Source organism: Taudactylus pleione, unplaced genomic scaffold (genome assembly GCF_031769625.1).
Source record: "Taudactylus pleione unplaced genomic scaffold, aTauple2 ptg000120l, whole genome shotgun sequence".
In the NCBI taxonomy this organism is placed as follows: Eukaryota; Metazoa; Chordata; class Amphibia; order Anura; family Myobatrachidae; genus Taudactylus; species Taudactylus pleione.
In genome coordinates this window covers 243,013-256,932 of record NW_028284522.1, presented here as the reverse complement: position 1 = coordinate 256,932, position 13,920 = coordinate 243,013, and the positions used below count along the sequence as shown (strand labels likewise).

Genomic DNA, 13,920 nt, shown 5'->3' with positions numbered 1-13,920 from the left:
GCAAAAGCTCTGCAAGCATTGCTAAAGAGATACAATTATCTTGGACCCTGGATCTGGAAATTATAACTCCGTGTTGGTTTCAGTTTTTATTTTTATAGCACCAAGAGACTGCTCCTTGTATGTACTCATACATAAACTAAGGCCCTAATTAATTATAACATCTGGGACGGAGTATACATATTAGGTGGATTGAGTGATTTTTCACTTTTACTAGCATTGTGCCATTTCATCTTTTATTCTTTTTATACATATGTATTTTAGTATTGTGATCTTATGCATATGAATTTCTGAGATAAACATTGCATTTATATGTGATTTATGTTTAGGACCATCACTACAGAGCGCTGTGTTACTTTTTCCATTTCTTTGTATTATATTTGTGTGAGGACTGACTATCCTCTTTTATATACATCTGCTCACTACAACTTTGGAGTTTACATCCCACGGTAGCGCCACCTTGTTAATTTCTATTACCCCAAATACACAATGTCTAAACTTCATCTCGGCTTCTCAGTGCAACATTGTTTTTCTGAGCCATGTAGTTAGACAAAAGGGACCTATGTATTAATTCTGTCTGACAACTGACTTTTCCCTCACTGTGTAATAACTAACTCGCAGGTACAGGGGTAGCGATAACCATTGTCTCATGCAAGTTACATCCCCAGGGCATCGGATGAGTCTTTCTCATTTAAAAAAAAAAATAAAAAATCACCTTGTGGGATTCTGACACTGCGTATGCGGACACAGGTTGCAGGAGAGGGATCATAAGATCCCTCTCCTGCGAGAATGTTTCTATAGCTAAAACTCCATTTATACCATCAAAGTATGATGAAAACCAAAAAGGCCAAACTCTGAAAAACTTAGCTATTCAGAGTTTGCTGCATACAGGACAGACTGTAGTCCCCATAGATAATAAGGAGCTGTCTGCAGGAGATTTCTGTGACATTTCCTAGATTAGTTAGTACATAATGGGAATACAGAAAGTTATGAAGAAAATACTGTTTCTGCATAACTATTAAAAAAATGGGCTTAATAGGCCCTATAGTGCCTTTAATTGGATAAGAGTTGACTTTACATATATTTTACCCACCCAAAATACAAGTGTGTAAAATACATGTGAAACAAATATCAAACATTACTGTGTCACGTCTTGTTTATATGGTCATAACTATCACTTTTACACTACAGACTATTGTATCCTTTATTGGAGAACATAATACATTCCAGTTCCACATTCTGCCATAATCCTAACTAAGCATTTGACATTGTTTTATGTGGTTTTGATTTTGTATTGGTGCTCTAAATTGCCTTTTTATCATCATTAATAAATCATGTATTGAGTAGTCCTGTTCTGTTTATTTTTGTGTCTTACAGGGAGGATGAACATTGTATTTCTATAATGATCTATAATTATCCCTGCTTACACTCACACATAGATGATCGGAAAGTAATGACCTGTAATAACACTAAACATTGGTATTTTGTTCACTTATTTTCCTGCTATCCTACATTGCAGTGTCTTGTTGGCCAGAAGTAATCAGTTTTATAAAGCAATTGTTTGTCTTGTCATGTTTTAAATACATTTTTGAATAAGGTCATAACAATGGTGCTTCAATTGTAATGGATTAGGATCATACAAAATGTAAAAATAAATAAAAATAATGCATGCATGCTATCTTATATCAGGCTGGTGTTCTGTAATTGGTTTCAAACATTCTCCATCATCAATGGGCACGTCTTGTGTGGAAATGCACAAGACCAGACCTTTGACCATCACCTCAGTGCAATAAGCAAAGGAGCATCTAATTTATCTTTCTTCTTCATGACCAGTTTTGGACAGCTGAATTGATTAGACTCAGGGCTCCAGATGAGCAATATATTAGGGACTCCCCACCCTGACACAGACCATGAAAAACTGTCCAGTGACATCTCTAAAGCTGCATACACATGGTACGATCTGCACAACCAACAATATCGCTAAAACAGGAGTGGCCAAACTCTGTCCTCGAGAGCTACCAACAGTTCACGTTTTCCAGGTCACCCAGAAGGTGCACAGGTGTAGTCATTACTCACTGACACATTTTGAAAGATACACAGGTGGAGCTAATTATTTCACTTGGGATTCTGTGAGGAGACCTGGGAAACGTGAACTGTTGGTAGCTCTCGAAGACAGTTTGGCCACCCCCGCGCTAAACGATTTCCCTTGAACTTTTCTGTAGTGCAGGACAAACGGTACTGGGTGTACACACTGATAAGATATCTATGAGAGATATCTTTCAGTGAAGTCATCCTGCCACATCTCTTAACATGCAAATCGTGATGAAATCATCCAAGTTGGCCTGCATGTATGGATGACCATAGATATGGTTATCATCCATGCGGGGTTGCTCATCGTTGGTCGTTCCCTGCATAAAAATTATTATCGTTACAATTAATAAAAATTGTACCATGTGTACGCACCATTACAGACCACACATGTGAGCTGCAAAGTCCTGGCTTATTACCTCTTTCCTGCACATAGATAGGATCACTATGGGCAGCCAATCAGCAACTACTCAGCTTTCCCACCTAAACTATTTAATAATGTAATAAAAAAACAAATATACAAGCACAGACTTTGCACCCCCTTCTCAGCTCTCCCGATTGAACCTGTACCATACAGAGTATCAATGCTCCCAATGTGAGCACACATATCTTCTCCTTTCACCTGAATAGTAGGAAAGACCGTCACACAGACTGTGTAAGAAAAGATTGTGTGCACAAGATCTTAAATGATTGCATTTGCTATAAACACTTCAGTTATCCCAAATATATTTAGTGGCATATTATCAGTATCTAAGAGTTATTTATATGCCAATATTGTTTATTTTTTCAACATATTTTCTCTATCTGTGATATGACGTAGGAAATGACAAGTGAGATTCAACGAGGGTCATTAAATTAAATGAGATGTAGGAAAAATGCACCATTATTTTAGTATTATTATTACCAGTTATTTATATAGCGCACACATATTCCGCAGCGCTTTACAGAGAATATTGAGCCATTTACATCCGTCCCTGCCCCAGTGGAGCTTACACTCTATATTCCCTACCACATGCTCACACACATACACACTAGGGGTAATTTTGTTAGGAGCCAATTAATCTACCAGTATATTTTTGGAGTGTGGAAGGAAACCGGAGCACCCGGAGGAAACCCACACAAGCACAGGGAGAATATACAAACTCCACACAGTTAGGGCCATAGTGGGAATCGAACCCACCACCTCAGTGCTGTGAGACAGTAATGCTAATCATTACACAGTCTGTGCTGCCCCCATTATGATAGCATATGAACGCCAACTGCAGCACCCATCATCTACCCTACATCATGCATTTTACCATGCACTCCCATAGTTGTGCACAGGAAAATACACAATGCTGGGCTAACCTATGTACAGTTGATTTTGCATCAAATTTAATTAACTTGACCTCAAAACATATAAAGTAAATTGGGTTTAAATAATTATAGACTGTATGTAATTAGAAAAATGAGATGAGAGGATCAAGAAAAAAATACATTGGACAATGAGGGTTGTTTACCAACATTAGTTTTAGTGAATTTCATAAAAGACATTATCATCATAATAAAACTTAAGACAAAAAAAAGCATAATGTCCGATTGAGGTCTTAATGCAGATTTGCTCCTGTGAGTGATGAATGAGCCCATAGTCTCCGCTGTGCAGGAGCTGCCCATGAGAAGAGACTCCTAGAACTCTCAGTCACTGCCATTCAAGTGTAAACATAATGTACAGCAATAGGTCATGCTAGACCTGAATTATACATGCCACACCAGAGTGGTGAACAGAATAGATTTACAATGCAAATGCAGAGGAGCTCCATAAACAGATGCCTAAGCAGCCCCCAGGGCTCTGGATGGGGTAAGAAAATGGTCAGTAAGACTCAATGAGTATGTTGTAGTGCGCTTTGAAATAAAAAGGCTCTCATTTTGCAACTACAGTATTTTCCACAGTTACAGCAGAGGGCCTGATTCAGAGCCGGACGCTCTGACAGAGCGCTCGTTCTGAATCAGGGCTGTCTTTCTTTCCAAAGCAGCCTCCTGGCCGCTCGCATAGGTGTGGGTGACCACCCACAGCTATAGAGAGCGGCCAGGAAGATTGTCGCGATGGTCAAGACCATCGGGCTTGCGACGAGACCCTTGTGGTAGGGTCTCGTTGCCGCAAGCCCTAGAGAGCTTTCGGCTCTACCAGAGCCGAAAGCACTCCCACTGACATCACTAGTGATGTCAGTGAGGCCGGCCCCAGACAGTAGGCGTTCCCATGGGAACGCCTCCGCCTGGGCTGCCACGCTCCCGGCCCGCCCACCAAAGGGGGCGTGCTGTCACTCAACATGAGACAGCATGCCCCCTTTGGTATGAGACCCGGAGAGACGGTTTGCCCGTCGCTATCCGGATCTCGCGCATGCGCACGACGAAGCCGGCTCCGTCGTGTGCATGCTCACTGGGCCACCATCGACCCGCTTGCGAGCGCATAGCACTCGCGAGCGGGTCTGAATCAGGCCCTGTGTTCAAAGACACAGCACTAGCACTATTGCTGTCCAGCTACGTTTAGTACAGAGAAACGGCAGCTATCCACACTGAGCAATGTGTACCCAGCCGATATGTCCTGGGTACACATCAGAACGAGGTACTGAGTGACGAAACGATACTTTGTTCCTATATTACCTACAATGGGGCCACATGCAATATCGTCCGTTTGGACGTGCAGTACAGGCGACGTCGCATGTGGCCACAGGTGTGCGCATATTGGCCGTACACACTGAGCGATGCGGCTGATAGGTCGTTCAGATTCAGCCTGGAACGACATATCGTGCCGACATAGTCTCAGTGTGTACCCAGCTTAAAGGCTACAGATTACGTGTAACCCAATGTAATAACTCCTAAGTATGAAATGTAATTGTAATTGATTTTCAGTTGCCTGTGGAAACTAGATAAAACGTACAACTGGTGGTACGGTCACATTTCAGACCTACCAGCACAAGCTGAACATGGTATCAACGCCAAAAGCCTGTAAATTAAAAGGACAAGAAAAAAAATGAAATGAATCAAAGTGTTCTTTATTAATCAAATGCATTAAAAGCTGTAGAAATGGATCTTTTAATGTAAAGGCACAGGAAGACCATTCAGATGAAATACTGAAATTAAACTGTATTTTACAATACAAAGACAATGTCTACACATACAAACCTTTTAATTGGTCATTCAAAAATATTTCACAGAAATTGTTAACATTTATGTGAAACTACTAAAATTATGAAACCGTATCTTGTCTTGTACAATAAACAATATATTATTTGGTACAAAGTGAACAAAAAAAAAATTAAAAATAAAAATGTATTGCTTTTTACATACACTGCTCCCTGTAGGCTTATATCACTCTGCCTGGAATTGCTTGCAGAAGCATTATTAGAATATCTGAACGTCTTCTATGGCATACACATTGAATTTAGCTGAATGCCTAGCAGTTATAGACCTGCTTAGAGTAGTAATGAGAGTTGGCAGTATTTTCTCTTCTGTGGTTTAGCAATCACACAGAATGTTCAAACCCGTTCATCAGAAAAAGAGCACATTTAATTTCCAATCAGCTGGCGATAAAACAAGGTTTCCCAGATATACTCATATTGCTGGATAAGGAAAGCTCTGTACATACCCTGTTCTGAGAATATCAGAGCATCCACTTTGGGGGGAGAGAATGAAAAATGCAGCTGTGCTATCCTAAAGATTAATTGCAACAAATACGGCAGCAACTATTTTGACATTAAGGTTTTCAAGGCTAATTAAGCTCTTTAAATGGCTAAATCATTTTTAGATCTCTGGGATATAAATACATTGACGACATGCTGGATATCTTTCCACTAAGTGGATGCCCCTCCCACACACAACCACAATGTACAACAAAGGGGCGTCGTCACCTATTAAGCATGAAGCTAGCTCACAGGTGTATAAATCATGTTCTCCAATTCAGCTTACCCTATGTAACACGTTGGTTTGTTTGTGTGTATGTATGAAAGATTGCGCTGCATACGTTATAAACACATCCTCTTGTTCCAGCATATGAGCTTTGCTTTATACAATACATAAGACGCGGATGTTCGTCTGTGCTTTTAAAACACTATAGATGTGGAAAAAGATGAAGATATTTGCAGGAAATACCATCTGTACATATTGCGTTTTGGATTTTTTATAGCTACTTACAAGACTATTCCTAATAATAAGAAACTGCCTATAGTGACAAGTGCATGGCAGTGCACAGGTGTGTACATTCCCTTCTGCAAATATTCCTAGATGCATTGTGTCTCCGTCATGTATTTTTATCCAGAAACAAATTATTAATACATAGTGAAAAAAGTACTGAAGGTGAAAAGATGAATGTTCAGAAAAAATTGCAGGAGTACATGTACAGGCCAATATAGAAAACTAACCTGAAGGAATATAAGCTCTATAATATATACTGCGCTCCTCTTCCTCATGTAACGATGAAGTCTTTCCCATTCTACCTTTCTCTTTACAGTGCTGCTAAAAACTTGAGCTAGAAGTTTTCCTCAATGTAGTAAGTCATTGTAGCACAATGAAGGATGTCAAAGGGCCAAATATAAAAGGGAGCGGTTGAGGCAGAACTATATATTAGGGTTGTACGGTTCTAGTGCAATTCACCAGCATTATTAATAAGGGATTCAGTCAGGAAGCAGACGGTTGAAATGCCGACTGCCAGCTTCCTGACTGTGAAATCTTGTAGGGGTACCAATGACAGATGTCGAAATCCTGACACCTGTCATTATACCTACTACAATGGCCTTGCACTAGAAGACATTTTTCAGTGACTAAACACTGGGCCCTGATTATATTTAGGACTTACTATAGACGGGATGTAGTGAATTTACTTACGATCGGGTGGCCTGTGGTCAAATTCCGGGCACCAGAATCCCGACCCACAGCAGGTTGAATCCTGACATCAGTTGAGCTGGCAACTCTGGATTTCTGACTGCCGGCATTCCGATTTTAAGTATAGCGGTCCGGGTAAGCCGTTAGCAGACGGGGGAGGGGTAGTTAGGTTTAGGCACCACGGGGGGTTTAGGCACTAAGTGGGGAGGGTTAGGTTTAAAAACAAACGGGGAGGGTTAGGATGCAGGAAGGGAGGGTTAGGGTATAAAGGGGAGAGTGTTAGAATACTTACCTAGCCCCTGTCGGGATTCTGAGCATCAGGATGCCGCTGTTGATGTTTTGACAGCAGGCATCCTGACTGCCGGTCTCCCATACCCAACCCATATAGAAAAACTTTCTTTCCTCTAATTCTCAGGACACAAAATTACTGTACAAATCGCTTCTGTAACCAGTAGCTTTTTTCCAGGTTTTTTTGCCATATTTATTAATAGATCTAAAATAATAATTTTGCACATAACTTTCACTTTTGCTTGGAGGGAGGGGGCTCAAGTCTGGACCTGGTAAGAAAATCTTATTTTTCCTCTGAAACATTTGAAGATCATACAATTTGCTTAAGGCGGAACACAATTATATTGATTTTTAGTTAACTAATAAGTGTAAAGGCAATGGTTTTATCTTTTAAATAAAAAAGGACAGGTTACAAAAGATGGCCATTATTTATGGCGAACTATACTCAATCACATTTTGCATCAAATTCCTCCCTTTAAAGAGCTAAAACATATGTGGCTATGCCTTAAAGAACACCTTTAAACTCAGCTTATTAAATTCAAAATTCATTACATTTCATGATTTAATTTTGTAAAGGAAAAATAACCAAATGTACCTAGGGTTGCATGACCAGATGTTTGAGAAACTCTGTTCTTCTAATGAAGATCAAGCCTAAAAATTATTTATATTTCCTCATAACTCATTGAATTATATATAAAACTAAAATATCTATTACTGCATAATTATGACCTGTAATTGTACGGTTGACTTATGGTGGAAATAAAGCATATACTAAAGCATTTTTAAAACACAGTACTTGCCTGCTGGAGAATCCAAGTATACCTAGTCTAGCTCAGATTCGTCCAGCATACCTTGGCAGAGTGCACATAGACCTCTCATTTACGATGCATTTTATAAGGTCTATTGAAATTTAAGAGATTGATTTAAATTGAAGATTTAATGAGGTTACCTACCATAAGGTTGTAGGAAGATATTTTCTTAGTGTTTATTAGTCATTAATAAAAAGTGTAACTCCCTTTATGTATTTATAACATAATTAAATGTATATGTAAGTTTCTACATATTATGGAGCCATTTGGTGGTATTACAAAAGGTAGAAAGTTTAATTTGATGCAGTGTAAAAGGCAAGTTGCTAACATACATGTCTCCAAAACCCATTGCAAACAATAAGATCATAAAAAGTAATTTGGTTAGATCAACAATTCCACTTTATAAAATAGCTAAAGTACGTTGGTACAAGCAGAAGAGCAAAAGGTCTGTTGCTGTAGACTTTGATCAGCTTACACACGATTACAAAAGATAGTGCTGCAACAAGTTACAGGAGAAACTACATTTTAAAATGAACTTTAATTTTCATGTGCATGATTTCCTTGGACCCTGAAAAGTAAGATGTACCCATTTATAATCAGCCAAAGCGGAACAAACAAAAATGAACATGCTGTAGTACCAAGTGAAAACACACACTGAGTATTCTATCAAATATGATCTCCTGTCCCCGCTTACTACTATAGGCTCATGATGCGTATTAGAACTTTACCATAACTGAAGGTCAGAGAAGGGGGTTATTCAATTAGCAGCGACGACCACTAGGCGTCGTCGTGACCATTTCTCTGGCACTTCAAGACCAGCAATATTGCAGATGTTTCCCTCACATCCCACAGGTGTATGAGGTTACCGTAATTAACGGAGATGTGCAAAGTTGCACATCGCTTCTAACTGAATAGCCCTTAGAGATGCGGCAAACATAGTTACTTTTTTTTATTATTTAAACAAATTAAAATAAACAGAATCTAGTAGGTTGCTATGGGTAACAATAGTTAAACGTCCTTATAGTGTTCTGTCTGTACGTTTCACATTGCAGTGGTTTCAAGATATGTATTTGAAAGCTGCATATTTGAAAAAAGGTAATGACTTCAGAACACCTAAATCCCTATTGTTTCTTCACTAAAGCCCTTCTGAAGAATGTGTGTGTGTTTAAGAATCCCAATCATGATGGCTGCAGACAGAGCAGCAATTTCCTCTGCATGCAAAACCCTTCTGAAACAGCTTGGTAGGGGTGGGACGAGGTCAAGTCAAATAATCGGTTTAAAAGGATAACAAAGAATAACTAAATTTTAATGTAGAACAGGGATAACATATTTACAGCATAGATCAAAGACTTTATAAAAAAAATTAGGAATCCTGCCCTTTAAAAATAAAAATACAGTACTCTTTCCATGAACATTATCAATTGGAAACAGAACACAACAAAGACAAGATCCCAAACTTAAATCAAGAGCCAGAAACTGGTGTTTTAACATACAAACATGAAAAAAGCCTTTAAAACAGGCCAGCGGTCTTAACTTGAACTCTCCAAGTAAAGGCATCAGCTTCACAAAAACTGTGATACCAATGAAATATATGTCATGTCAACTACTTTTTGACACACGAATAATCAATTAAGCTACCAAAGTCTATTATCCCAAAGTCACCTGGATGTCCTCATCTGATCTGTCTCTCAGATAATCAGAGAGAAAAATCAATAGTAGTTTCAGAAGTTTTAAATTAGATAAGAACATGTACTGGCATGATTGCTAAGGATTGTATGCAGCGCTCTCTGCCACCAGATTAATTCCATGGCATCCACAAAGCTTGTATAGAGAACGTCTCACTGTACGACAGTAATTTAAACCAATACCGTGGTCTAATTAAACCTTTCCATTGCTACAGAGCAGAAAAATAAAAATGGAATCCGAAGAGCATGGACTACCTCGCGTTATTACTCAGTTGTGCAAGGTATTCTCTTAGTTCCTTGGCAGCTTTAAATCTGCCATATCTTTTCTTTGGGTTTGCACATTCGTCCAGCAGTGCCCCAAGGTAGCCGTCTTTGACAATTTCGGAAGGAGGGTCATGAAGAAGACCCCCCGAAGTGCCACGCCAGGTAGCATGTCTAGATAGAAGGTTCTGGCAAATAGCATAGTAGTTATGGTCCACTGTAGTGCGAGAGCAAAGGGTCTCTTTAGAGAAAGATAGGCACGCTTCTTTGTCACAGTCATCAAATTTGCTTTCATACCACACATCCCAGTTCTCTGGTTTATCTGAAAAAAAAAGGAGAATAGATTTTAGTATTTAGTGTAAATGTTACATTGAAAAGAAAACAATGTAAGCTGTACAAATCTGTCCTTATACACTATTGTTGCAGTCACGTCAAACAGCCCCTCTCGGAGCACTAGGTCCTGTGCGACTCTGCTTGCGTCAAGCTCCAAGAATCTATGTACGAAGTGCTATGATGCAGTGGCAGCAGCTTTTTCCAATGCCAAGTTTCTCTGTGCTTCATTTGCAGACTATAGGTGGGTACACACCTGACAGATATCTGCAGATGATGGTTGTTCATGCACACTGAACGGCCATCATCTGCTTGTGCCCACGGCGGCCGGTAGGAGTGTCCCGCCCCCCCTCCTTCTGGCTGCCGATTGTGTACGTTGTACACACACTTGCCGATGGACATATGTCTGCAGACATGTCTGCCCATCGGCTGTGCAGCACAGCCAATGCGATATGTCGGTGAACGACGAAGTTCACCGACATATCGCGGGTACACACTGGCCGACGGGCAGCAGATACATTGGCCGATCAATTGATCGGCCAATGTATCTGTCAGTGTACACCCAGCGTTAGTCGCACAGAGATAAACAAGTTTTGCATATCAAATTAATCAGTGCAAACTTCTGGTGCATCTTAAGGCCCCCATACATCAGAGATTGATTGCAGCAATCGTGCAATTGCAATCGATTGAAAAAGGGAAAGATTTTTATACACAATCGATTGCATAATTGCCACAATCTGCAATCGATTGTGTATAGTAATCTTTCCCTTTTTCAATCAATTGCACGATTGCTGCAATCAATCTCTGATGTATGGGGGCCCTTAGTCACATTGGGGGCGATTCAATCCACCTGAAGTTGAATAGTGCTGGGAGAGAGTCCCCGAAGCGATTCAATTCACAGTGATGTTTACTCCAACAAGAAGCTGCTAAGTTGGAGAATGCCGATTCTTGCGACTTAACCTGTGTGTTTAGTTTGCGAAAACTGCATTCTCCGACTAAGGTGCCGGCCGCGAGGCTGTTTGCCAGCTTAGCACAGTGCTAACAGCCTCACGGCTGGCACTTTCGTCTGATTTCTCCTCGCATCCTCAGGAGGGTGCGAGAAGAAATTAGTCAGACTAAACAGCACACTGAATTGAACAGCTCCGGTAGCTCCATCCCAGCGCTATTCAGTTCCTGCTGAACTGAATCGTTCCCCCATTGTGACCAATATGCATTTTCGTATGAAAAAGATGCTCAACGCAAAACAGTGGCACAGGACCTGGCGGCTCACTCAGACAAGGCATCTCATGTAAGGTGTATTTCAGTAAGGAACCCACTTGTAACGTAGTCTATTTTGTAAATATGCCAGCCCCATTGTCATAGTCCAGCAATTTGAATGCAGATGTGTACACACCGGGAGGCAATTGGGAAGCCGACTGCCTAAATACCGGCAGCCGGCTTCCCGACTGTCTTATCCCGGCAAGGGTGAAACGCCGGGCGTCTAGATGTAGACGCCCGCATTTCCCCGACGCCGGGAGACCGGCGCCCGGCATCACGATCGTAGTGATGCCAGGCGCCGCAAGCGGACAGCCGCGTGGGGGGAGGGTTAGGTTTAGGGCTCCCGGGGGGGGGACTTCGGGTTAGGCACCCCCCCGGGAGGGTTAGGGTTAGGCTAGGGGGAGGGAGGGTTAGGCACCCACGGGGGGGACATAGGGTTATGAACCCCCCGGGGGACTTAGGTTTAGGCAGCAGGGAAGGGGGAAGTTAGGGTTAGGCACCCCTAAGGAGGGTTAGGGGGGTTAGGTTAGTGGATACTTACCTATCCACGATCGGGATTTCCAGCGCTGTCGGGCTTCCGCTGCGTCGCACTCTGCTTCTGTCGGGCTGTCGCTGACGGGAATCGAACTGCCGGCCATGCGGCCGACGGTATTTCATACCAATTCCGTACACACACCTATAGATATACCTGTCCAATAAATGTGGTGGAACAGAATAACTGGTAATGTATTGGAGCAAATAACAATAGAAATTTGCTCTCAGATGCTGGAATATTGACCAGATTTTCCTTCCCACCAGACAGATTGGACAGATATATCTATAGGTGTGTACACAAAAAAAAAATATGAGATATGGTAAGAACTTACCCTTGTTATCTCTATTTCTACGAAGTCCATAGGGTTCCACAGGATACCTTGGGGCATAGGTGTGACGTCAGTCGCAGGGCACCAAAGAGTTAAGCTTTCAGCCTCCCAGGATGCACTAGGTCCCCCTCCTATACCCCGCCCCCGGGCCAAGGCACCTCAGTTAGTTACCAAGCCATAGGCCGGAGGAGGATAAGGAAGAGAGAGAACAAAGATCTGGACACATACAAGAATCACATTCTCACCAGAGGGAGACGGAAAACCGGTGACCAGAGCAAAGCCCATCTGCAGCACAGGTGCGACAGGGCGGGAGTCCTGTGGAACCCTATGGACTTCGTAGAAATAGAGATAACAAGGGTAAGTTCTTACCATATCTCATATTTTCTACTTCAGGGTCCATAGGGTATCCACAGGATACCTTGGGGATGTCCCAAAGCAGTATCCTTTAAGGGTGGGGACGCTCCTGTGCAGAAAGGAGAATCCGCCGCCCGAAGGAAGCATCCTGAGAGGCGAAGGTGTCAAACCTGTAATACCTCACGAAGGTATGGACAGAAGACCACGTAGCAGCCTTGCAGATCTGAACTGCCGAGGCACCACGTCGAGCTGCCCACGAAGGACCCACAGACCTAGTGGAATGAGCCTTCAGAGAAGGAGGGACCGGTAGGCCTTCATGAAGATAAGCTTCAGAAATAGCCATACGGATCCAGGCTGCCAAAGTTTGCTTTGAAGCAGGCCAACCCTTTTTACGGAAGCCAAAGAGGACAAACAAAGCGTCCGACTTCCTAAACGAAGAAGTGCGGTCAACATAAGTCCTTAAGGCCCGCACAACATCCAAAGAGGCCTCACCCACGGAAAGACCCGGTGAGTTAAAGGCCGGAACAACTATTTCCTCGTTAATATGAAACTGGGAAACAACCTTGGGAAGAAACTCGGGCCGAGTGCGGAGCACTGCCCTGTTCCCATAAAAAACCAAGAAAGGGGGTCTACAAGAAAGAGCCCCTAACTCAGAAACACGTCTGGCCGAAGCAATGGCCAGAAGGAAAACAGTCTTAGTTGTTAGCCATTTAAGATCCACTGAGCCCAGTGGTTCAAACGGCGGTCCTTGGAGAGCCCTCAGGACCACAGCCAAATCCCAAGGCGCCACAGGTGGAACAAAGGGCGGCTGAATGCGGAGAACACCCTGCATAAAGGTGCGCACATCCGGGATTGTAGCAATCCTACGGTGAAACCAGACAGATAGGGCCGAAACCTGTACCTTCAAAGAAGCAAGGCGAAGCCCATGATCTAGTCCCGCTTGCAGGAAGGCGAGAATCCGAGACCGACGAAACTCCCGCGGTGCATAACCTCTCGGTCGACACCACTGGAAGAACGTATGCCACACGCGATGGTATATCCTCGCGGAAGACGGTTTCCGAGCTCGTAACATGGTACGCACCACAGAGCTGGAAAACCCCCGGGACCTCAGCATGGCCGTCTCAACAGCCA

General features: G+C 42.3%; 1 protein-coding gene across 1 annotated transcript in view; it reads right to left on the bottom strand.

The window, feature by feature from the left end:
- Positions 1-5,098: 5,098 nt before the first annotated feature.
- DIPK2A (divergent protein kinase domain 2A) overlaps positions 5,099-13,920 on the bottom strand; it is a 66,607-nt gene continuing 57,785 nt past the window's right edge. The window contains exon 3 of the mRNA XM_088472035.1: positions 5,099-10,307. Within this exon, the coding sequence (XP_088328161.1) occupies positions 9,976-10,307 (332 nt within the window). The 3' untranslated portion in view covers positions 5,099-9,975. The remainder of the gene's footprint in view (positions 10,308-13,920) is intronic.